The sequence below is a fragment of the Nerophis ophidion genome, linkage group LG05, assembly GCF_033978795.1.
Source record: "Nerophis ophidion isolate RoL-2023_Sa linkage group LG05, RoL_Noph_v1.0, whole genome shotgun sequence".
Taxonomy (NCBI): Eukaryota; Metazoa; Chordata; class Actinopteri; order Syngnathiformes; family Syngnathidae; genus Nerophis; species Nerophis ophidion.
This window is the reverse complement of record NC_084615.1, coordinates 44591909-44616897: the sequence shown is the minus strand read 5'-3', so window position 1 is coordinate 44616897 and position 24989 is coordinate 44591909. Positions and strand designations below refer to the sequence as shown.

Sequence of the window (24989 nt, the reverse complement as noted above, 5' to 3'; positions counted from 1 at the left end):
AGCTGGCGGGCGTGCTTGAAAGGATTCCTCATGAAGCTAGCCCTTTCTTTCTCCTTTCTTTTCTTGCGTCTGCGAATACGCTCAGCTCTTCGCATGCTGCCCAGCTTCTGTCTCACCTCATCCCATAACACCTTCAGGCCTTCTTTCTCCTCTGCAGTTGCTTTCCTCCATCTCCTGCGGAACTGGCGCCGATCTTGCACCAGGGCGTCAATCTCAGCCTCCCTCCTGCCTTTTCTTGGGTGGAGTTTGCTCTGCATCTTGGTGAGGCTACCGAATCTAGATTTGCACTCCTCGTACAGGATGTTCCCAAGAAGGTTGAGTTTCTTGTCCACATTACCACGTAGTGCGTTCTCCAGCAGTAGACTGAGGTCTGAGTCCAGTTTCTGCCATGTCTTCACATCACTTGCCCTTGGCCACTTGATGGTGCCCTTCCTTCCTGGTTCCTTCTTTTCTGTTTGCTGGGTGACTGGGGGGCTGCCGGGTCTACCTTCAGCATGCTCACATGCCAGGGGGGTACCTCTCCGCTCGGGGGGTTCTTCCTCTACCGTCCGCATATCAACAATGTTTGGACCCTTGGCTCTGTGGTTCTCTCCCCGGCTGGGGGTCCTGCTTGTCTTATCTGCCGGAGCAGTGCAAGGATGTTGCATGCCTTTCTTCTCGCTCTCCTTTTTCTTCCTCCACTGATGAATCCGTAAGCCCCTGTATGTGGTAACTTTCCCCCATCCACACCTGCACAATCGGAAGGTCTTCATCTCGTTGTCGATGTCCGTTCCAGTCGTTACCGAGTAGTCAGTCCTGTTAGGCCCATCTTCCACCCCGCCTCTCGGAGGGCCTTCGGGTTGTTTTTCCTTATTCGTTTTCGTAGTTAAAGGTTGGGTGTCTCCTGGCTAGGAGACTAGTGGGTTGGGTAACTAGCCGCCCACTCCCGGTACAGACTTTCCTGCTGTCATCCAGACTTTCCTGGAAGTCTTCCAGTCTTTCCTGGCTGTCAACTGCCCTTTCACAGTAGTCACTGGTTACCCAGGAATCAGATTGATTGTACAGATATGGTGTTGTTTCTGCTGGGCAAGTATGCCTGACGCGCCTCCTACAGCGCCTTGGGTCAGCTGCAGGGTCATCAGCCGGGGACCACCGCTCATTGGAGTTTCGCTCTCTTTAACCCCGGAACGCCTCCTGGTGGCGGAGCGGTGGCAGGGACGTCTCCCTGCCACCCCCTGCAGCTGACCCATCTTATTGCCTCGACCCCCAGTACTTATCCCTCCTCCTCAGCCACAACCAGAAACTTCCCTTTTCTGCTTCCTCAGCAAGGGCCTTTGTTTCCCTTCGGAGCTTAGCCCCAGTCACTCCCACATCTCGGAGCAGCCTTATGGTTGATGTACCGACGAAGCCCCGACAGCCTACTTCCACAGGGTAGATGGTAGTGGACCAGCCTGCCTCTCTGCACTCAGCAGCCAGATCTGCATACTTGGCTGCTTTGCGCTCGTATGCTGCCTGGATTCCCTCCTCCCAGGGGATGGTAAACTAGTATCAGATATGTTGTTTTGCATGCAATCGCCGACATAGTGTCTAATACAAGCAGTCCTGCAGCGTTTACTTGCGCAAAGTTGGACAGCCAGTTAACACCTTAATGTCCTCCAAAAAGCACACCAGTTTGGTATTTTCTTGTATTTTAGTCAACTCATTTACACACGTTAAACAGTCTTTAACGTGGTGCGAGCAGATACACAACAGCGAAGAACACAATAGCACACAAGCTAGACATACTGTCAATATCGTTTTTTGCCGGAGTAAACCCCATCGCAGAGAAGAAAGAATAAAAATACTAAAAAAAAAGAATGAGAAAAATCAACTGAGGATGCACACAGGTGTGGAGAGTAATAAGTAAACACGGCAGTCACCAAGACACAGGAACGAGGAATGTGAGTGGAGCCAGAGCAGCGGAGGCCCTGGAGGGCCTAAGTAGTTAGGTAGGAAACGGGTATCAGGTGGGCGCAAAGCTGGCCTGATGTTGCCTGTATCCGAAAAACCAGGCATTGCAACACAAAGCAGACAGTCGGCAGCAGAGCTGCTAGATCATGACACATACTGAATAGGTGTCCTGAATTGAAAATATTTTCCGTCTAAAACACCACATTTGTCAATAGAAACAAGTATTGCTGTGCAATATTAGGATATATATTGTAGTATGACATAAAAATGTCCATCATACAATACAAGTTTATATTGTTTATATTGTAATTTTAACATTGAGGCTGCCGCTGTTATAACTGCTCTGCTACTATGCGTAGCATTTTTACGTCACTTGTAAATACCTTTATGTCAACAATGCAGCAGATTGCTGCATCAGCAAACCAGCATAACCTAGGCTAATCTGTAAAACATGCAGCAAATGAGTGGTTGCTAGCTACTTGGACACGTCTATTCTTTTTTTAGCACTTGAAGACAGGACATGAAGAACAGTACAGAGACAGTGTTTAAATGGGACAAGATATGAACGTTACCTCAAAACCACTACATAATGAAAATAAAAACAAAACCATCAAGCCTAACAGAGTTTTTGTTTAAATTCCAGATGCAGTCTCTATATTCATTTATAGACATGACTTAGTGTATATACACTGTCGAAACTAAAAATGCATTTTATTGTTTTTTATTTGTCTTATCTTTTTACATATAAAATGTGTTTTACAAATGAAAGGACCAAAAATAGGCAAAATTGACATTAATTTCATGTGTGTATAAATATAATGTTACGAAAAAATACTATAATGTGATGTATATTGTTATCGGGATATACAATTACTGTACCTGGGATATATATTTTTGTCCGTGTCACACAGTACTTTAAACACAATCAAATAGTTATAGTTTCATATTAATTATATATACAGGGTCAACAAGGCAGAAGTGTATTACAAATTACCCAGTAACAAATGTGTCCGCATCATTCAACTTACTACATCACCAGCTTAACTTAATAAATTATTGTGGCCACGAGGTGTTGCCAAAACACCAATTGGCATCCATCCATCCATCCATCCATTTACTACCGCTTATTCCCTTTTGCGGTTGAGGGGGGCACTGGTGCCTATCTCAGCTACAATCGGGCGGAAGGCAGGGTACACCCTGGATGAGTCGGCATTACATCGCAGGGCCAACACAGATAGACAGACAACATTCACACTCACATTCACACACTAGGGCAAATTTAGTGTTGCCAATCAACCTATCCCCAGGTGCATGTCTTTGGAGGTGGGAGGAAGCCGGAGTACCCGGAGGGAACCCACGCAGTCACGGGGGAGGACATGCAAACTCCACACAGAAAGATCCCGAGCCCGGGATTGAACCCAGGACTACTCAGGACCCTGGTATTGTGAGGCATACGCACTAAACCCTCTTCCACCGTGCTGCCCCATTACAGACATTCAATGATAAATAGATTTATGATTTTTATACTCACAATTGTACTCTTTTTGACTCATTTCCCTTCATCAAACCTTTCCTAACGTTCTACACTACAAAATAATAAAAGTATGTATGATTTGTATCGGATGAATATCGGTACCGGCCAATACTCACTTTTCCAGTATCAGTATCATATGGGAAGTGCAAAAGTTTTATAGGGACACCTCTAGTTATTAGTGTCATCAATTAAGCTTTCACATTGTGCCTCTTTGCTGTAGTTTGACCATTTGTTTGTTTAATTTGATTTAATTGTCATTAAAGTGCCATGGGCCAATACAAAATGAGCCACAGGTTGCAAATGGCCCCTGGTGCAGTGTGTCTTTAGTGTTTATAGATCAGTGAATTTGTCAATGAGAAAGTGTCTTCATACTTCATGTACGCCTACTAATAAGAACCAATAAAAGGGCTGTGTATTGTATATTTACAAAGGTAACTAGAAATACAAAGTTGTAGATGACCCCAATGTGTCTTACTGGACATTGCTAGATGTTCAGATGCTTGCATGGTCCCCAAAACCATAGAAATAAACAATTAAATACAAATAAAAACTATAATAAATGTTTTTAATATTTGTATACTAAAAAAAACAAGTTTTAATATTTTTCTTAAACTTGATGTATTTTATTTGACCTTAATTGTGAGTGTGAACTGATTTCCCCTTGTGTAGGGGAGGCCCTCTGTTTACCAAAGTGCAGGGAAAGGAACATAGTAGCCTCTCCTCCAAACCCCTCGTGTCCAAAGTAATACCCTTAATGGAAGACAGGCAGAGCAGAAACCTGGAGGACAAGACTCCTGTGTCTCCCAGCAACACCTATGGACCAAAGTAAGCAGAAAGTGACACTATCTTGACAAATGTGGAAGTTTTTTTTTTTTTTTTTTTTTTTCGTCCTGTCCAACTTCTCAGGCAAATCATATAGTTGATGTAGATGCCCATATCGGCTGTTCAGATTTACTTTACAAAAGAGAAGTGTATTATACTTCTCTTATTGCCTTATTTGTATTTGACTTTATTAAATGTATTTATATTATCATTTGGTGCAGCCGGGCCGGAGCAGGCGGGGATAGAAAGAGAAAAAAAAGGCAGACAGAGGGGGAAATTGTGGGGACAAGAGGGGGATTAGACATAGAGACAAAAACAACAACAGCAAACACAACAATAACAACAACAACAGCAATGGAGCAACATCAGTGAATACGATATGTACAAATATGATTGTAAAAGTGATAGCAAAGAAGCAGTTAGCGAAATAAATAATAATACAGAAATGATTATGAGCATTATTACACTACAAATGGAGCAATACAAATAGCGCTATTGATAATGAACAATACCAATAATTTACCTCAATTATCAACAATACAGTTGTTCAAATGCAATAATACATACACGTATTTATAACTACAGATGCAAAACAATGCAGAAAAATGGAGCGGAAAAAAGAGAGGCAACTTATATTAACCTTGTAGATTGTTATAGTAACAATAGGTTAAGCTTTGTCAGTACCCCATGTGTTACCCAGTTTCCCCTAGAGCAACAACTTTCATATATGTTTGATGCAAAGTGATTATGTGCATGAGTATGTATATGTACTCGTATATGTTGAAGTTGTTTGACAAAAATGTCCTTCTTAGGGGGGCTACCGTCTCTCCTCCCATCCCAAGACCGCAGAAGAAGACCACGTCGGCGCCTCATCTGTGGAGGTTCTCCACGCCTCTGTCCAAGCCTTCAGTGCTGCTGGACAGCACTACAAGTCTGCAGAAGTCTCAGTCCGTCCAGAACCTAAGTTTGGCTTGTAGGTTGCATACATCATTTGAAACATGCATCATATGTGCCCCCTAAAGGCTGTTGGTGGTGTTGCGTTTGATATTTTTCTGAGTCAGTGACATTTTAGACAGAAAAAAGCAAAACGGGACAAACTAAAAAAAAAAGAAACGAATAATGAAAAGTTGAAATAAGTGCTGAATTTTGTCACTCTCTTTCTCATTTCTTTAGCTCCACGTTTTGTGCTGCCCCTTAGCGACCAGAGGGAAGTCTGCAAGAGGCCCATGCATCTTTCCCTGGACCGAGACACTCTCAAGCCGTCCTCAAATTTGTCCTCGCCATCCCCGGGGTCGCCACAATCCCCCCGCTCCTCCCACTCCTACATGAACCCCACAGCCAGCTCCATGGCCAAAAGCAGCCGCTCTTCCTCTCTGGGCGAAGGTCTGCACGCAGGCATGCCCTTCAGCTTGTCCTCCCTTTCCTCCAAGGCCAGGAGGTCGTTGTCTGGTGATCTGGAGCTAGAGTCGCCTTCTCTGGTCTGTCTGCAGCCCACTGCCACAGTTTTACCAACCCGCATCCCTCAGCCCAAGCAACCTCTCAGCCCTCGACGCAGCCTCTGCTCCGACAAAACCAGCTTGGCCTGTCCAACAGTGTGTGACGTCACTTCCTGCATAGGAAGCGAACCAGGTTAAACAACATCAACTTTTTAAATGTATACCTTTGTTTCATTTTCTTTACATTGTCCTTATGTACAGATTCTCCAGAGAGGACGTCAGTGTCGGAGAAGTATGTCTTTTTTTTAATCTCATAATTGTATGTGTTTGTTTTTACATTATATACAGTCCTCCCTCACCACATCACATTTTTGAAATTTTTCAAGCATATTCTATACATTTTTTGGTGCTTGATTAAGGATTTTTCAAAACATTTGTTTATAGGATTTTTGTACTTATACAATATACATGCTAAATGTTCTTTTTTTTCTCTCACCCAAACAAGTTACCCACAAAATTATATATAAAATGAAAAATGACTCTCCAAAAAACATGCATCAGTCAAATAAGTAAAGGTAAATATTGACAGGAAGCCACAGAAAACTGCACTGCTGAGTGTCCCCAACATGGTGCAGCAAACCTTTCGATTACTTTTCTTAAGTTAAGCTTTTTCAAGCATGATGTTGAAAAACATTATTATAAGGTCTTAAGCTGTTTTTTATGTCCGAGCTATTAATTTTTTGAGTAATAGTTAACGATTCCGACTTCACGGAAATGAATTTATCGTGGCCATGCCCAGAATTAATTAAAAGCGAAAAACAAGGGACGACTTATTCCTAGTCCCAGTTATTTATTGTATATTGAGAAATTACATTTTATTTAAAAAATACTTTATTTAAATAATAAATAATAACAAACATATTCATTTATTTTCAAGTTTATATATTATTTTTTCTGATGTTTAATTTTTACATATCTTTATTTTTTTAATACTTTTTTGAAAAATAAAGAGTATGAATTTTTATGATGGGAAGGTATTTTCCAAAGAATAATAAGGAATATGTTTTCATATTTGTAATATTAAATTCTTACATAGCACAAAAATATTTAAGATGAAAATGAAACATTTTATAATGTCAGTAAGAATAAAGTTATAACATTTTATTAAAAATGCTAAAATGAGACAAATGATTTATTATTACTAATAATTTTGAGTACCTTGAAGGTAGAAAAGCGCTATACAAGTACAACCCATTTATCATTTATTTATTATTGTGCAGTTTTTGAAATGAGGAATGTTTGATGTTTAATTCTTGGCAGATGTATTCTTGGATATTCTGATATAAATGATACAAATGTGGAAGTAATGGTTCAATAAGTATTTTCCACTATTGTCTCTTTAGTAATCGGGATGCAAGTCTTGGACTTGAAGTGCTCCCTCTGGTGGTGGAAAATCAATGGCCGGCCCCCTCTCACTCCCAGCCAGGTGTTCCTTTAATTCCTAACTCGTCGCTCTCTCGCTCTCCTCTTCCTCTTGGTCGTCATTCTCTCTCGTCACGCTGGCCGCCGCTCGCCACCCAGCCCGTGCGTCAGTCAGCGTGCGTGTCTCCCCTGTGTGTGGCGCCGCCAACCTGCAGGCAATGCCACAGTGGTGAGCAGTAGGACTTTTGCATTTACTAACCTTCTTCTTCTTCTTCCTCTATCTGCTTGTTGAGTGCATCGACCTTTCATTTTTGTGTGTGTGTGTGTTCACTTGGCTTGACAACTGTGTGTGTTCACTGCAGGTGAGTTCATTACCTTGGAAACATGCAAGCAGGCAGTTAGTGATCTTCAGAGCAGCCTGAGAAGAACCCTCATGCTCTACACGGCAGTCAGTGTTCATTCCATCTTGTACGTTCTAATTCCCAAACTTGTTGTCATTCTCAAAGCTTTGTGGTTCTGTCTGCACAATCAGGTGCTCCAGCGCCATCCGCAGTCAGCATGCGACGGTCGCCAGGAGATGGAGGAGGTCTTAACCAAAGCTCTGTTGTCCGTCAAAGCTGAGGTGGACCCGCTGCCTCATTCCACTATGCGCTCCGGAGAAGACGGTGCGAGTTTGGAGTTGAAAGGTGAAGCCTTGGCCCTGCTGGAGCAATACGCCGAACTGTTGCTTAAGTCTGTGGAGAGGAAGCTGGACAACAAGATGTGACCCAGGAGGTAACTTTTGTTTTCATTGCTGAAACTCAAAGACAAAACTTAAAGGCCTACTGAAACCCACTACTACCCACCACGCAGTCTGATAGTTTATATATCAATGATGAAATATTAACATTGCAACACATGCCAATACGGCCTTTTTAGTTTACTAAATTCCATCCATCCATCCATCTTCTTCCGCTTATCCGAGGTCAGGTCGCGGGGGCAGCAGCCTAAGCAGGGAAGTCTGGGCCACTTCGTCTAGCTCTTCTCGGGGGATCCCGAGGCGTTCCCAGGCCAGCCGGGAGACATAGTCTTCCCAACGTGTCCTGGGTCTTCCCCGTGGCCTCCTACCGGTTGGACGTGCCCTAAACACCTCCCTCGGGAGGCGTTCGGGTGGCATCCTGACCAGATGCCCGAACCACCTCATCTGGCTCCTCTCGATGTGGAGGAGCAGCGGCTTTACTTTGAGTTCCTCCCGGATGACAGTGCTTCTCACCCTATCTCTAAGGGAGAGCCCCGCCACACGGCGGAGGAAACTCATTTCGGCCGCTTGTACCCGTGATCTTATCCTTTCGGTCATGACCCAAAGCTCATGACCATAGGTGAGGATGGGAACGTAGATCGACTGGTAAATTGAGAGCTTTGCCTTCCGGCTCAGCTCCTTCTTCACCACAACGGATCGGTACAACGTCCGCATTACTGAAGACGCCGCACTAATCCGCCTGTCGATCTCACGATCCACTCTTCCCCCACTCGTGAACAAGACTCCTAGGTACTTGAACTCCTCCACTTGGGGCAGGGTCTCCTCCCCAACCCGGAGATGGCACTCCACCCTTTTCCGGGAGAGAACCATGGACTCGGATTTGGAGGTGCTGATTCTCATTCCGGCCGCTTCACACTCGGCTGCGAACCGATACAGTGAGAGCTGAAGATCCCGGTCAGATGAAGCCAACAGGACCACATCGTCTGCAAAAAGCAGAGACCTAATCCCGCGGCCACCAAACCGGAACCCCTCAATGCCTTGACTGCGCCTAGAAATTCTGTCCATAAAAGTTATGAACAGAATCGAAGACAAAGGGCAGCCTTGGCGGAGTCCAACCCTCACTGGAAACGTGTCCGACTTACTGCCAGCAATGCGGACCAAGCTCTGACACTGATCGTACAGGGATCAGACTGCCACAATAAAATAGTCCGATACCCCATACTCTCTGAGCACTCCCCACAGGACTTCCCGAGGGACACGGTCGAATGCCTTCTCCAAGTCCACAAAGCACATGTAGACTGGTTGGGCAAACTCCCATGCACCCTCAAAAACCCTGCCGAGAGTATAGAGCTGGTCCACAGTTCCACGACCAGGACAAAAACCACACTGTTCCTCCTGAATCCGAGGTTTGACTATCCGGCGTAGCCTCCTCTCCAGTACACCTGAATAAACCTTACCGGGAAGGCTAAGAAGTGTGATCCCACGATAGTTGGAACACACCCTCCGGTCCCCCTTCTTAAAGAGGGGGACCACCACCCCGGTCTGCCAATCCAGAGGTACCGCCCCCGATGTCCACGCGATGCTTACTAAATTGCAATTTTAAATTTCTCGGGACTTTTTTCTTGAAAACGTCGTGTAATGATGACATGTACGAGTGACGTCACGGGCTGTTATGAATATGAGCGATGCACACACACACAGCTAAACGTCGTCTGCTTTAACGGCAGAATTACACAGTATTTTGGACATCTGTGTTTCTGAATCTTTTGCAATTTGAAGTCAAAGTAGAAAGACGGAGTTGGGAAGCTTTAGCCTTTAGCCACACAAACACACAGTGATTCCTTGTTTAAAATTCACAGAGGTGAAACTTTAGTATGGATCACAGCGGACATGGATCCTGACTACATGTCAACCAGCAGGTTTCGGTGAGAAAATTGTGGTTAAAAAGTCGCCTCTTACCGCATATCAGCTGAGCTTGCGCCTCCCGTACACCTGCCATCGACTTCCCCGAGACACTGCGCGTCAACACCCGGCCGTGGACGTACACTTCCGACTATCAGGTACAGTTAAACTCACTAAAACACTAGCAACACGATAGAAAGATAAGGGATTTCCCAGAATTATCCTAGTAAATGTCTCTAAAAACATATGAATCCGTCTCAATGCAATGCGATTGCAATTGCGTTTTTTTTTTAAACTTTTTTTTTTTTTTTTAGTACGTCGCTATCAATATCCCCAAACACGAATCTTTCATCCTCGCTCAAATTAATGGGGAAATTGTCATTTTCCCGGTCTGAATAGCTGTTTTTGTTGGAGGCTCCCATTAAAATCAATGCGAATATATGAGGAGCCATCAACATTTTACGTCATCGTCTGCGACTTCCGGTAGAGGCAGGGCTTTTCTCCAGTTGCGAACTTTATTGTGGATGTTCTTTACTAAATCCGTTCAGCAAAAATATGGCAATATCGCGAAATTATCAAGTATGACCGATAGAATGGACCTGCTATCCCCGTTTAAATAAGAAAATCTCATTTCAATAGGCCTTAAAAGCCTTATTTTGTTTCCCATAAAAAAGAGATGCCTTAACTATTTTTTGTGGGGGGTTTTTTATAAGCAGAATTTGCCATTTTAACTTACATCAAAAGAACACTAGTGTTGTCAACAAAATAAAACATTGAATTAAAGTAAAAAAGAACAAGTGAAGTTTGTAATGTACTTGTCTCAGTCATTCAGTTAATTGTGTGCATCGAAGTAATATTTATTTATGTACTGTAAGTACTTTGTGTTTGTATGTGTTTCTACAAAATGTATTCCAATGGAACTTCCTCTTCAAAATAAACAGAACAAACTGAAGCCTAAGTAGCCATGTTTGTTTTCATTTATAGTATGCATTTTTTAATATGAAAAACATGTATTCAATACTTAATTATTATTTTGTTTTATTGCTGAAGAGATATTAACAATTTAGTTTATTTAACACGATTCTCTTTAAGAATGTAGACTATTTATCTCTGGCACTCATCGAGGGCGGACGCTTTCTTTTCCTCTCCCTTTTCTCTCCTGCTTGCTTCTTTGTTTTGTCTTGTCTTAACTCTTTTTGCACTGCTCTCCAAATCTAAACATTGGAATTGGTTAACTGGCCTCTAAACAAACTTGACAAGATCTTGGGTTTGGGGGAATCTGCCTGTCTTAACGTAGCGGTTGTTGCTGGACACATGACGGACTCTTGAGAGGAGAAAGAGTGCCAAGTGCCTGGTGACCCTTTCAGTCGAGGACGTTGAAGATATCTACCTATTCGGGAATATGGCAACAGGATATCTGCTGATTGGAGTAAGCATTGCTCTGGTGTGTCGACAAATTGGAAGATGCTGTGGACTGTGGACGCTCTTTTCATTTTGGATAACATCGGACCGTCTGCCCTGCAGAATGAATTTGTGGACCAGAAATAGACAATTAAGAGTAAAAAGCAAATGTTATTTTTGCTCGCAAACACAAACATTCTAACTTTGATTGTTTCCCTGGCTTCGAGACTCTCCCAAAACTTATTTTCTGCCTCCCATGAACACACACACACACCTGTTGTTGACTTTGGACAGACTGGCGGTTGCGAGAGCACCAACATGGACACGCTGGAGGGTTACACACACGCATATAGTACATCCACGAAAAATAAATGTCACACACACACATACCCCAGCCCCATCCCACGCCTTCCTATGATGGACCAAGCATCGCCCGTAGTGGCTGGCACCTTCGGCCCAAATCCCCGCCCCCTAACCCCTTGTCGCAAGTCTTGAATTGTGTGTTGTAATATGTATGTGCTTTGCTATGAAGTATTTTTCTAACTCCACTGAGATTTTTTTTATACTTATCCACTCCCTGTGTTGACATTTTTCCTACATTTTGAGGGGCGCCTTGTAGCGACCCATCAGCTGTCTTGTTCTGTAATCTTGTACAGTGTTTGTTTGTCTAATCTTGAACAGGTTTGTGCTGAAAACAATATTTTGTTGTACAAGTGCAATGACAATCAAGATCCATCCATCCATCCATAAATAAATAAATACAAAATTGGACTTAAATAGTTTTTTCCATCCTAAAATGTTTTTATTGCTGAGAATATCTATAACATGTAATACAAACCCTGTTTCCATATGAGTTGGGAAATTGTGTTAGATGTAAATATAAACGGAATACAATGATTTGTAAATCAATTTCAACCCATATTCAGTTGAATATGCTACAAAGACAACATATTTGATGTTCAAACTGAAAAACATTTTTTTTTTTTGCAAATAATCATTCAATTTAGAATTTCATGCCAGCAACACGTGACAAACAAGTTGGGAAATGTGGCAATGAATACTGATATAGTTGAAGAATGCTCATCAAACACTTATTTGGAACATCCCACAGGTGTGCAGGCTAATTGGGAACAGGTGGGTGCCATGATTGGGTATAAAAACAGCTTCCCACACAATGCTCAGTCTTTCACAAGAAAGGATGGGGCGAGGTACACCCCTTTGTCCACAACTGCGTGAGCAAATAGTCAAACAGATAAAGAACAACCTTTCTTAAAGTGCAATTGCAAGAAATTTAAGGATTTCAACATCTACGGTCCTTAATATCATCAAAAAGTTCAGGGAATCTGGGGAAATCACTCCACGTAAGCGGCATGGCCGGAAACCAACATTGAATGACCGTGACCTTCCATCCCTCAGACGGCACTGTATCAAAAACCGACATCAATCTGTAAAGGATATCACCACATGGGCTCAGGAACACTTCAGAAAACCACTGTCACTAAATACAGTTGGTTGCTAAATCTGTGCAAAGCGAAAGCCATTTATCAACAACATCCAGAAACGCCGCCGGCTTCTCTGGGCCCGAGATCCTCTAAGATGGACTGATGCAAAGTGAAAAAGTGTTCTGTGATCTGATGAGTCCCCATTTCAAATTGTTTTTGGAAATATTCGACATCGTGTCATCCAGACCAAAGGGGAAGCGAACCCTCCAGACTGTTATCGACGCAAATTTCAAAAGCCAGCTTCTGTGATGGTATGGGGGTGCTTTAGTGCCCAAGGCATGGGTAACTTACACTTCTGTGAAGGCAGAATTAATGCTGAAAGGTACATACAGGTTTTGGAACAACATATGGTGCCATCTAAGCGTCGTCTTTTTCATGGATGCCCCTGCTTATTTCAGCAAGATAATGCCAAGCCAAATTCAGCACGTGTTACAACAGCGTAGCTTCGTAAAAAAAAGAGTGCGGGTACTTTCCTGGCCCGCCTGCAGTCCAGACCTGTCTCCCATCGAAAATGTGTGGCGCATTATGAAGCGTAAAATACGACAGCTGAGACCCCGGACTGTTGAAGGACTGAAGCTCTACATGAAACAAGAATGGGAAAGAATTCCACTTTCAAAGCTTCAACAATTTGTTTCCTCAGCTTCCAAATGTTTGTTGAGTGTTGTTAAAACAAAATGTGATGTAACACAGTGGTGAACATGTCCTTTCCCAACTACTTTGGCACGTGTTGTAGCCATGAAATTCTAAGTTAATTATTAATTGCAAAAAAAAATAAAGTGTATGAGTTTGAATATCAAATATCTTGTCTTTGTAGTGCATTCAACTGAATATGGGTTGGAAAGGTCTGCAAATCATTGGATTCCGTTTATATTTACATCTATCACAATTTCACAACTCATATGGAAACGGGGTTCGTATTTTTATTACTTATTTAACGGAACACTTGCACCAGGTTGACTCATAATACAGGGATCCATTCATTCATCTATTTTCCTCCACTTATCCGAGGTCGGATCGCATTGGCAGCAGCCTAAGCAAAGAAGCCCAGACTTCCCCATCCAAAGCTACTTCATCCAGCTCCTCCTGGGAGATCCTGAGGCGTTCCCAGGCCAGCCTGGCATCCTTACTGGGAAGGCTGAGGAGTGTGAACCCACGACAGTTGGAACACACCCTTCGGTTCCCCTTCTTAAAGAGAGGAACCCCCACCCTGGTCTGCCAATCCAGAGGTAACGGCCTCGATGTCCATGTAATGTTGCCGAGTCTTGTCAACCAATACAGCCCCACAGCATCCAGAACCTTAAGAAACTCGGGGCGGGTCTCATTCATGCCATCGAAGAGAAATAGGGGAGCCCACCACAGATTTCCCAGGCACTGCTTCCTCATAGGAAGACGTGTTGGTGGGATTGAGGAGGTATTCAAAGTACTCCCTCCACCGATCCTTTACATCCGCAGTTGAGGTCAGCAGAACACCATCCCCACCATACACGGTGTTGACAGTGCACTGCTTCCCTTTCCTGAGGCGGCGGATGGTGGTCCAGAATTGCTTTGAAGCCGTCAAGAGGTTTTTTTCCATGGCTGGCCCAAACTCCTGCTATGTCCAAGTTTTTGCCTCTGCGACCACCAAAGCTGTGCGCTTGACATGTCGGTACCGGTCCGCTGCCGCTGGAGTCTCATGAGCCGAAAGGACCCGATAGAACTTTTTCTTTAGCTTGACGGCATTCCTTTTCTGCTGGTGTCCAACAGCAGGTTTTAGGATTACCGCCACAACAGGCACAGACCATCTTGCGGCCACAGCTTTAATCAACAATAGAGGTGCGGAACATGGTCCATTTGGAGACAATATCCAGCACCTCCCTCGGGACATGTTCAAACTTCTTCCGGAGGTGGGAATTGAAACTCTCTCGGAGACTGTGCTAGACCTTCCCAGCAGACTCTCACAATGCGTTTGGGCCTGCCAGGTCTGTCTGGTATCCTCCCCCACCATCGCAGCCAACTCACCACCAGGTGTGATTGGTGGAAAGCTTCGCCCCTCTCTTCACCCGATTGTCCAAAACATGAGACCGCAAATCCGATGACACTACTAGAAAGGCGATCATGGAACTGCAGCCTCGGGTGACCTGGTGCCAAGTGCACATACGGACACCCTTATGTTTGAACATAACAAAACACCACTCTGGTTCAGATCCCAGCGGCCATTCTTCCCAATCACGCCTCTCCAAGTTTCACTGTTGTTGCCAACATGAGCGTTGAAGTCACCCTGGAGAACAAGGGAATCACCTGGGGGAGCACTCTCCAGTACTCCCTTGAGGTAATCCAAAAAGGGCGGGTACTGTGAGCTGCTGTTCGGTAAGCTCCAACAACAGTCAGGAACCGTCCCCTCACCAGAAGACAGAGGGAAGCTACCCTTGTCGTCTACTGAGTTGAACTCCAACGTGCAGGCTTTGAGCCAGGGGGGCAGCAGCAATTGCCAACCCAGCCCGTCGCTTCTCATTGCATGCAACGCCAGAGTGGAAGAGAGTCCAGGCTCTGGTTCCAGAGCCCTTACTGTGCGTTGAAGTGAGTCTGACTAGATATAGCCGGAACTTCTCCACCTCGCGCACCAGCTCAGGTTCCTTCTCCCCCAGCAAGCTTATGTAGCCGAGGATCGGACCGCCAAGTGCCCTGCTTTCGGCTGCCGCCCAGCCCACCCTACACCCAAGCTCTATGGCCCCTCCTATGAGTGGTGAGCACATTGGAGGGGGGACCCATATTGCCTCTTGTGGCCTGGCTCCAGTGGGGGGCCCCGGTGATTCGTTGCCGGGCGAGAGAAATCTAAGTCCTTGTTTTGTCTTCTTCATAAAGGTCTTTGAGCTGCTCTTTGTCTGATCCCTCACCTCGGACCTGTTTGCCTTGGGAGACCCTACCAAGGAGCATTGAAGCCCCCGTACAACATAGCTCCTAGGATCATTGGGACACGGAAACTCCTTTACCACGATAAGGTGGCAGCTCAGAGAGGAGATAACATAATATAGATGTAGGTAGGAGATAATACAAGTATAAAAAACAACAATTCATGAACAAATACAGCATTCAATAACAGCTTGAGGCAGTTTAATTGTTATAATACCATAAAATATTGTACACACTAAATGTAGAAAGCACACGCTAAAAACAAAGCTGTGTTTATATTTATAAATAGCAATATTAGTACTTAGTGATTTAATTGTGAAAGGGCTCAGCTCATATTATCATTATTCTTATTGAATCCCAATATAAAGAAGAATTCACAATGTAGTATTCTTATTAATAAAGTAGTTGAAGTTCTGCATGTCTTTAATAATACGATCACACTTTGTATGTGTGGACAATATGATTCGGCGCGTCCTACGGGAGCGTCTCAACGTGAATGAAAGTAAGGACGACATCGTGCAGGATGTTGATGCGGTTGATCTGGTTGAGCTCTCTGACGCGGTGTCGAAACTCAAACAGCGGAATGTTGTTGACCGCTACGCGGAACGACTCCTGTGTGCACAGGATCTTCATCTGAAAGACACACACACACACACTGACTGTCATTTTCTATTGTGTTACATTACATTACATTGGGATTGTAGTTTAGTTTAATTGGAACATGCATAAAGGTGTTGAAGAACAATTGTACATTTATCATGTCTGAAAAGAAGTAGGAAGAAGCAGATCTTATCCTTTTAATAGTGTATGTGTATTATAACACAGTAGTTAATGACCTCAGTGTGTCTGACTTCCGGTTCCTGCCATCTCTCCCTGTGCTTGTTTTCCTGTTTAACTATGTCGTAGGATTGCGCGATATATACAGACTAAGTGATATTGTTTACATTTGACAGACAATAGAGTTTATATAGTATCGTCATATCGTGAAAATGCATGTTGATGAAACATTCTCGCTGTGTTGTGCACCGCTGACAGCGACAAGTAAATGAACATGTCCTCAAGACAATGTAGCGTCCCAGCTAACTAACATGCCTCCACAGTGCTAAACTGCTTCTAAGTCAGCAATCCTTGCCTCTATGGCGGTAAATAATAAACCGTTTTTTACAAGTTGTTGTTATCACTGGAGGACTAGAGACCAAGGAATAGCTAAACATGCTACACTACACAATGGAAAACATGCTACACTACACAATGGAAAACATGCTACACTACACAACGGAAAAGGATACAAAAAAGCATAACAAACCGCTAAGCTAGAACTTGTGAATTAGGGTGGGCAGATTGATACAAATATCGACAGTAATGATACAAGTATAATATCAGTTTATTTTCAATATGATTGGATTCATATTTTATTATCGCAAAGTCTTTTTTATGTTGTTTACAAATTCAGAAAATAAGTCCTTGGAACAAGGAGAACTTTTATGTAGGAGGGAGGAAAAACTCCAAAAGATTTAAACCAGAGTATAATTGTGATAAGAAATGTTGAAAATGTTAAGTATCAGCATTGGTACGACCAATATACCCCTGCAACTACTTGGTATTGGATCAATACACAAATTTGTAGTATTGCCCAAAACTAATGTAAAGTATTCACACAACAGAAAAATTATTACATTTGAACAAAAGTGTCGAGAGAAACATGTTACAACAGAAAGTAATAATAATAATGGATTAGATTTATATAGCACTTTTCTATCGACTCGACTCAGAGTAGCCAGATATTAACTGTAAATTCCCAAGGAAAAATATGAATAGTTTTAAGAACATACTACAACAGAAACCGTACCAATATGTTACTGCATATGTCAGCAGCTAAAGTGGGAGCCTTTGAAACCTGCTTTCTCTTGCATACCAAATTAAATATAGATTTTAGGCCACATGACCCCTCTCCTATGTTGTAAAAAGACAACGTCTGCATTGTTGTTCACAAGTTCTGCTGGGCAACAACTGACTAATGAGTCCCACAATTTATTTGTTTATCTTTGTTGTTGTAAGCGGGTATTGTAGAGCTTTTTGAGCAACAACACGAGACCGCGACTGACCTCCAGGAGCCTCCCTGCAGCACAGCACTTCCCTGATCTAGGACCAGCTGTCCCAAACGTCTTTCCAACCCTTTCCACCTTTTCAGCCAAACGTTAGCCTGACATTAAAACCGTGGAGTCAGTCAAAGGTCGTGAAGGTACCATCAATAAACATTCCCGGGATGCGTGGTGTCCGTTTCAACACTTCCTGTGTGACCTCGTCATGCTCACCTCAAAGGGGCTACCGAGGGCGAAGGGGAAAGGTCCCTTCAAGTCTCGCTCTTCGGACCCCCAGCGCTCGCCCACTTTGTGGTTGCGCACCAGCACCTGTTTTCCGCCCTCACTGAAGCGAGGGTTGATGTGGAAGGCAATGTCGTTTCCTCTCAGGAAGTTCACCGTGAACCTGTAAGAAGAAACAACCGTGTTCTCTATCGGCAGGGGTCCAGAGTAAGCTGGATGACTTACATCTTAGCGTTTGGTTTCACTTGGCCCAGGAGGGTCATCATCATCTTGTCATACACTCCTCTGGACAGGTTCAGGTTGTAGGGAACACTCTAAACATCGATAAACATTAACTTTGATACGAACACAGATTCTGTTTTTATTCTGCCCTCACCAGCGGTCCAGATGTGGGCGGAAGCCAGTGTTGGGGCACCAAGGACGGGTTCTGACCGGGCCATCCTGATTGTCCTGGGTTGTAAGGCCAACCTGGGTGGGTGGCCCAACCTGGCATATTTGGATGTAGGTTTGAAACAGGAGCAGGTGCAGGAACAGAAACAGGGGCTGGTGCTGGTGGTACAGGAACAGGAGATACACCTGGAACCTGGTAGGGAACCATGGGATGAACAGGAGACGGTGGCTGGAGAGGCTGGTACTGGGTGCCTGGCCAACAAGGCTGGCAGTTAGGACTCGAAGATGGAACAGTGGTCTGAGCAGGAGCCGGGATCATGTTTGTGGTTGGGGAAGGGGAGGGTGTTACAGTCTGAGGCGGGACTGGAACAGGGGTGACTCCAGAGACTGGTAACGGTTGAGTTCCAAGCCAGCAGGGAGAGTTAGGCTGGCCGGTCCAGCATGGAGCCGGCTGAGGAGGAAAGGCGGGTTGGGCAACCTGGGTGGCTTGTCCGGGCCATGAAGGGAACGTGGTCCCAGAAACCTGAGCAGGCCACAAGGCGCTAGTCTGTGGGGGAGAACCAGGCGGGCAGCTGCCACACAGAACATCAGCATGCTGAGAGGGTGGGGAGGGCAGAGGGTCAGGGTCGACGATGGAGATACGAGGGAGAGAGAGTGTTGATAGGATGGACGACAACAACTTGCAGGTTCAACATCCACACAAGCAACCATTTCAACATTCTGATTTAGACCGCTGTTCTTACCTGTGCTGCCATCTGATATTGTGAGGGGTTACTTACGTCCATGATGCCTGGAACACAAGACCACGTTACTTTATCACAACAGGCACAATAACACACCTTCAATGAATAGAAAAACACCTCCTGCCGACCAAAATGTTCAGCACTTCAAATTAAAATCACAATTTGTTTTGTGCCCCCCCCGACCCCGTTTCTTCATAAGGATTATGAGTCATTTTTCATCTAAATGTGACTATATGAACATCCTAGCAGTCGCCATTCTAATGACAGCAGACCTCGCACAGTAAGTGATATTTTATAATGTTGTGATGCGTTTTTTAAATGAATGCGCCGCGTATGCTTAAAATGATCAAAATATGTAAACATTAAATGTTATTATAAATGTGCCAGTTACTACATTACATGTATACTGACATGTATATAAAACCTTGATGGAGGTGTTTGGATGTTTTTAGGGACTCTATAGGAAGAATAAAACGTCTCCCTTAGGCTCCATTGTAAGCAGACTTTTGATTGCATTTATTTAATATTTAGGATGCATTAAAAAAAAATACATCCGTCGTCATGATCATCATAATGAACGTGAACGATAGTCAAAATTCTTTAAAAAAGGGACGTTTCCCTTTAAGATTGAATTTGTTCTCTTGCTGCTGTTTTGCATCTCCATTTAGTACGTCTAAAAGTTACGTGCAAACTGGCAGTTGTGCAGAAATGACAGTGAGAAAGAACATTGGAGCTTGTAACTATGTATGCTAGTACTGCACTGTTAAAATAAAACAAATAAAAAAAGACATATCATCTATACAGCAATATCATTTTAGAATGTCATAGCTGCTGGATGACTTAAGGAGTCTGATGAAAATATATTCAACTGATGCGTTTCCGTGTCTGCTGGTAGATTTTTTTAATGACATTAGTTTTTTTCATATAAAAGATATATTATTAACATATGTCCTACATGGAAAAAAACTTACTACAAAATTGGTACATTTCTGCTGCATGTTTAAAAACATAGCAAAACAATTTGAGAGGTGCATAATAACATAAATGTGCAGTAAATGAGTGTCGCCATGGTGAAAGATTTGTAAATGTCTATGCCGATTGTTGTTTTTATGCCTGGCTAAGCATTTTACTGGAGCAGCGATCCAGTATTTGTTGGATTTTTAATGTATGGACAATAAAGGTACAGTATTCTATTCTAGCACACACAAAACTTCATTTCAATAAGGCGGTCTGCACCTAGTATCAATTGTACACGCAGTATTACAACATGTCTCTGAATGTTCTCATTCATCCAGTTCTTTGTATTCTCACCTGCAACTGCAGTGTTCACTTTGTCTTAGAAGACGTTTTGACTCTCATCCGAGTAGTCTTCATCAGTTCATGATCATAGACCTAGACTGGTCATCGCTAGTCTTGGACTTAGACTGGTCAAATCTAGTTCAGCAGCTGCTGCCAAAAACGCTGCCAGATTAATAGGGGTGTCGATCGACTTTCAGATTAATCATGATTCTTATTTTTAGCGATTCTGAATCGATTAAAAAAAAAAATCATAAATTGTTTTTTTTTTCCAGTCAGTCCTGTCCAGCCACTCAGGCAAATCATATTGTTGATGTAGATTGTTCATATCTGCTGTACAGATTTACTTTATAAAGAGAAGTGTTGGATACTTCTCTTGTTGCCTTACTTGTATTTGACTTTAATGAATGTTTGGGTAGAATTTTATTCAACAAAACCATCCATCCATCCATCCATCCATCCATTTTCTACCGCCTATTCCCTTCGGGGTCGCTGGAGCCTATCTCAGCTACAATCGGGCGGAAGGCGCGGTATACACTGGACAAGTCGCCACTTCATTGCAGGGCCAACACAGATAGACATAAAACATTCACACTCACATTCACACACTAGGGCCAATTTAGTGTTGCCAATCAACCTATCCCCAGGTGCATGTCTTTGGAAGTTGGAGGAAGCCGGCGTACCCGGAGGGAACCCACGCAGTCACGGTGAGAACATGCAAACTTCAGAAAGATCCCGAGCCCGGGATTGAACTCAGGACCTACGTATTGTGAGGCAGACAGGCTAGTTTTCCTTAAGTAATTACGTAAATGTATCACAGCTGTTTATCTATTTTATGGAGGAATTTAGTTAATTATAGAAGTGGCACCCGATGGTATTGAAAAGTAAGGATATTAAATCGATAATCATTTGGAATTGAGAATCTATTCTGAATCAAATCATGTGACGATTCACAGCTCAATAGACTAGATCTGATCAATCTAACTCTAAGACTGGATCTGACAAATCTAAGTCTAAGACTAGATCCGACCAAGCTAAGTCTAAGACTAGATCTGACCAATTTAAGTCTAGGACTAGATCTTACCAATCTAAGTCTAGGACTAGTTTCTGCCAATCTAAGTCTAAGACTAGATCCAACCAATCTAATCTTAATGATGAGATGAGAAGTAAATCCACACAGTGCAGTATTAGTAAATCACCCGCAACACGGTCACTAATAGTACACATATTTATTTACAAACCCCGTTTCCATATGAGTTGGGAAATTGTGTTTTCAACCCATATTCAGTTGAATGCACTACAAAAACAAGATATTTGATGTTCAAACTCAGAATTTTTTTTTTTTTTTTTTTGCAAATAATAATTAACTTAGAATTTCATGGCTGCAACACGTGCCAAAGTAGTTGGGAAAGGGCATGTTCACTACTGTGTTACATCACCTTTTGTTTTAACAACACTCAATAAACATTTGGGAACTGAGGAAACAAAATGTTAAAGCTTTAAAAGTGGAATTCTTTCCCATTCTTGTTTTATGTAGAGCTTCAGTCGTTCAACAGTCCGGGGTCTCCGCTGTCGTATTTTATGCTTCATAATGCGCCACACATTTTCGATGGGAGACAGATCTGGACTGCAGACGGGCCAGGAAAGTACCCACACTCTTTTTTATGAAGCCACGCTGTTGTAACACGTGCTGAATGTGGCTTGGCATTGTCTTGCTGAAATAAGCAGTCCATGAAAAACATGGCATTTAGATGGCAGCATATGTTGTTCCAAAACCTGTATGTACCTTTCAGCATTAATGGTGCCTTCACAGATGTGTAAGTTACCTATGCCTAGGGCACTAATGCACCCCCATACCATCACTTTTGAACTTTGCGTCGATAACATTCTGGATGGTTCGCTTCTCCTTTGGTCCGGATGACACGATGTCGAATATTTCCAAAAACAATTTGAAATGTTGACACGTCAGACCACAGAACACTTTTCCATGTTGCATCAGTCCATCTTTGATGATCTCGGGCCCAGAGAAGCCAGCGGCGTTTCTGGATGTTGTTGATAAAAGGCTTTCGCTTTGCATAGTAGAGCTTTAACTTGCACTTACGGATGTAGCAACACACTGTACTTAGTGACAGTGGTTTTCTGAAGTGTTCCTGAGCCAATGTGGTGATATCCTTTAGAGATTGATGTTGGTTTTTGATACAGTGCCGTCTGAGGGATCGAAGGTTACGGTCATTCAATGTTGGAGTGATTTCTCCAGATTCTCTGAACCTTTTGATGATATTATGGACCGTAAATGTTGAAATCCCTAAATTTCTTGCAATCGTTAAATTGCAAGAAATTAAACTGTTTGACTATTTGCTCACGCAGTTGTGTACACAGGGGTGTACCTCGCCCCATCCTTTCTTGTGAAAGACTGAGCATGTTTTGAGAAGCTGTTTTTACACCCAATCATTGCACCCACCTGTTCCCAAGTAGCCTGCACACCTGTGGGATGTTCCAAATAAGTGTTTGATGAGCATTCCTCAACTTTATCAGTATTTTTTGCCACTTTTCCCAACTTCTAGGTCACGTGTTGCTGGCATCAAATTCTAAAGTTAATGATTATTTGCAAAAAAAAATAAAAAAATGTTTATCAGTTTGAACATCAAATATGTTGTCTTTGTAGCATATTCAACTGAATATGGGTTGAAAATGATCTTAAAATCATTGTATTCCGTTTATATTTACATCTAACACAATTTCCCAACTCATGGAAACAGGGTTTGTAGATCAGGCTCCAGTTCCTCTAAAAGTTGTCCTCACCAGTCACAAACGTACTTCTAAGGTATACTAAGTTGTCTTCAATACTCAGTGCATGTTAAAGACTCCAGACTCTTTTGGGTTTTCGTGGAAAAAAAGGTCCGTTAAGTTTATTAACGGAATACTGTGCATGGTGACTCTCATTGAATGACGAGCACAGGAATGACAAAGTGAGTCATGCAGGAGACAACACAAGCGCTCATTGAATGTGAGGATGTTGCTGACTCGTGTGTGAAGTCAACGACTACACGCGTGTGTGTCATGACCTCAGCATTACTTCATGACCTGCTCCTGTGACTGCAGATTGAATTAGTTCCTCAAAATGTACAACCTTATATGCAACCAACCATCAGGTGACACACACACACACACACACACACACACACACACACACACGCACACACACACACACACACACACACACACACACACTCATTCTCTGGACACCTCGTTATTTAAGAAAATCTGCCTCTATTTGACTTTGACATTTAGTTTGGTTTGCTGTCATTATTTTTACGTTCCATTTGCACCAGGGGACCACCATTTATTTTGCGTTTTGTTTGTTCTATACAATTAACCTATGCTTTTTACAACCTATAACCTATTCCATCTGAATTATTATGTATTTGTCATTGTTCTTATGGCACTCATTGTTAAAGTCCCAATGATTGTCACACACACACACTCGGTGTGGTGAAATTATCCTCTGCATTTGACCCAACCCCTTGTTCACCCCGTTGGTGGTGAGGGGAGCAGTAAGCAGCACCGTGCGCTGTGCTCGGCAATCATTTGGTGATTTAACCCCCAATTCCAACATTTGATGCTGGGTGCCAAACAGGGAGGCAATGGGTCCCATTTTTTGGTAGTCTTTGGTTTGACTCGACCAGGGTTTGAACTCACCACCTCCAAGTCTCAGGGCGGAAACTCTATCCACAAGGCCACTGAGCTACATTCGGCTACATCTGGGACCTTGGATAGTATATTTCGTGCCATACACATAGAACAATAAGGTTCCTTGAATTTTTTTCAATATTAAAAGTATGAATTTTGTTATTGCGGTTGTAGTTTGCAATGATGTAGCACTACACCATGCTGAAAGGTGTTTCTAATATTCTGACCCAGCTAAATACATACAATATAGTAAATATGAAATTGGTCTTTATATAAATATTACAAACACTTTTTGATATAATGAAGTGCTGTTGTATGCAAGTCATTAATAATACATAGAGAATGCCTTCCAAAGGCTCAATTTTGTATAGGATGTAAATAGATTGTACAAGCGTACTAAATGACATTGTGTATTTTCTTAAGTTAAAGTGTATGTATGAATATTTTCTCTGCCATTTTTCATATGATGCGCCATGGTATTTTATTTAAGCACATATGTATTTTTAATCCACTACCGTAGTGATTTACATGGCAATATTTGTAAAAAAAAAAAAATACAACAAACTAATAGTTTGCTAAGATTGATGAAAATGAATAAAAAGTCATGTTTAGTGTATAAAAGAAGAAAGAAGTGAAATAGAAAATAAAATAATTAAATGTGGTGAATAAAAAGTGTTACCTGAGGTGCTGATGTTGCTTGCAGGCTGCAATGTTGTTGTCCAGCTGAATGAGTCTGTATGCAGCCAATGAAATTAGCTTTTATAGGCCAACAACATCCTCGCTGATTGGCCCTGCCTATTTTCAGCACTGTCACTTATTGTCGCGTACACATGGACATTTCACGCAAATTTGCTTGCTCATCTAAAGATATTTACATCGCTAAAGAGGGCTAGGAGACATCAGCAAGCACTTTGGTGTTTTTCTTTAGTGCCGTCAAAATATTAATTTCTAAAATCAGATGAAATACACT

General features: G+C 42.8%; 2 protein-coding genes across 9 annotated transcripts in view; one reads left to right on the top strand and one right to left on the bottom strand.

Annotated features, from left to right (window-relative positions):
- The window catches only part of LOC133553159 (mitogen-activated protein kinase-binding protein 1-like), a 70965-nt gene extending 58707 nt beyond the window's left edge, over positions 1–12258 (top strand). For 2 of the 5 annotated variants that reach the window (XM_061901047.1, XM_061901045.1), the window contains exons 27-33: positions 4133–4288; positions 5098–5258; positions 5459–5914; positions 5983–6013; positions 7125–7372; positions 7506–7591; positions 7676–11052. In XM_061901047.1, the coding sequence (XP_061757031.1) occupies positions 4133–4288; positions 5098–5258; positions 5459–5914; positions 5983–6013; positions 7125–7372; positions 7506–7591; positions 7676–7909 (1372 nt within the window). In that variant the 3' untranslated portion in view covers positions 7910–11052. Of the gene's footprint in view, positions 1–4132; positions 4289–5097; positions 5259–5458; positions 5915–5982; positions 6014–7124; positions 7373–7505; positions 7592–7675; positions 11053–11081 lie in introns of those variants that run through there. The other 3 variants (XM_061901046.1, XM_061901049.1, XM_061901048.1) reach the window with 3 other exon arrangements.
- Positions 12259–15760: 3502 nt separating this feature from the next.
- On the bottom strand, positions 15761–24804 carry LOC133553158 (galectin-3). Of its 4 annotated transcripts, XM_061901043.1 has the most exons (7): positions 24699–24738; positions 19070–19080; positions 18277–18969; positions 18126–18214; positions 17892–18063; positions 17682–17779; positions 15982–16209 (listed from the first exon to the last, which is right to left on the bottom strand). In XM_061901043.1, the coding sequence occupies exons 2-7, from the start codon at positions 19073–19075 to the stop codon at positions 16206–16208; spliced, it is 1062 nt and encodes a 353-aa protein (XP_061757027.1). In that variant the 5' UTR covers positions 19076–19080; positions 24699–24738; the 3' UTR covers positions 15982–16205. The 4 variants fall into 4 exon arrangements, with proteins under 4 accessions (XP_061757026.1, XP_061757025.1, XP_061757028.1 ...); XM_061901042.1 differs by lacking the exon at positions 17682–17779 and having other exon boundaries at positions 15761–16209; positions 18277–18885; positions 19034–19080; positions 24699–24804; XM_061901041.1 differs by lacking the exon at positions 17682–17779 and having other exon boundaries at positions 15761–16209.
- Between the last annotated feature and the right edge of the window lie 185 nt (positions 24805–24989).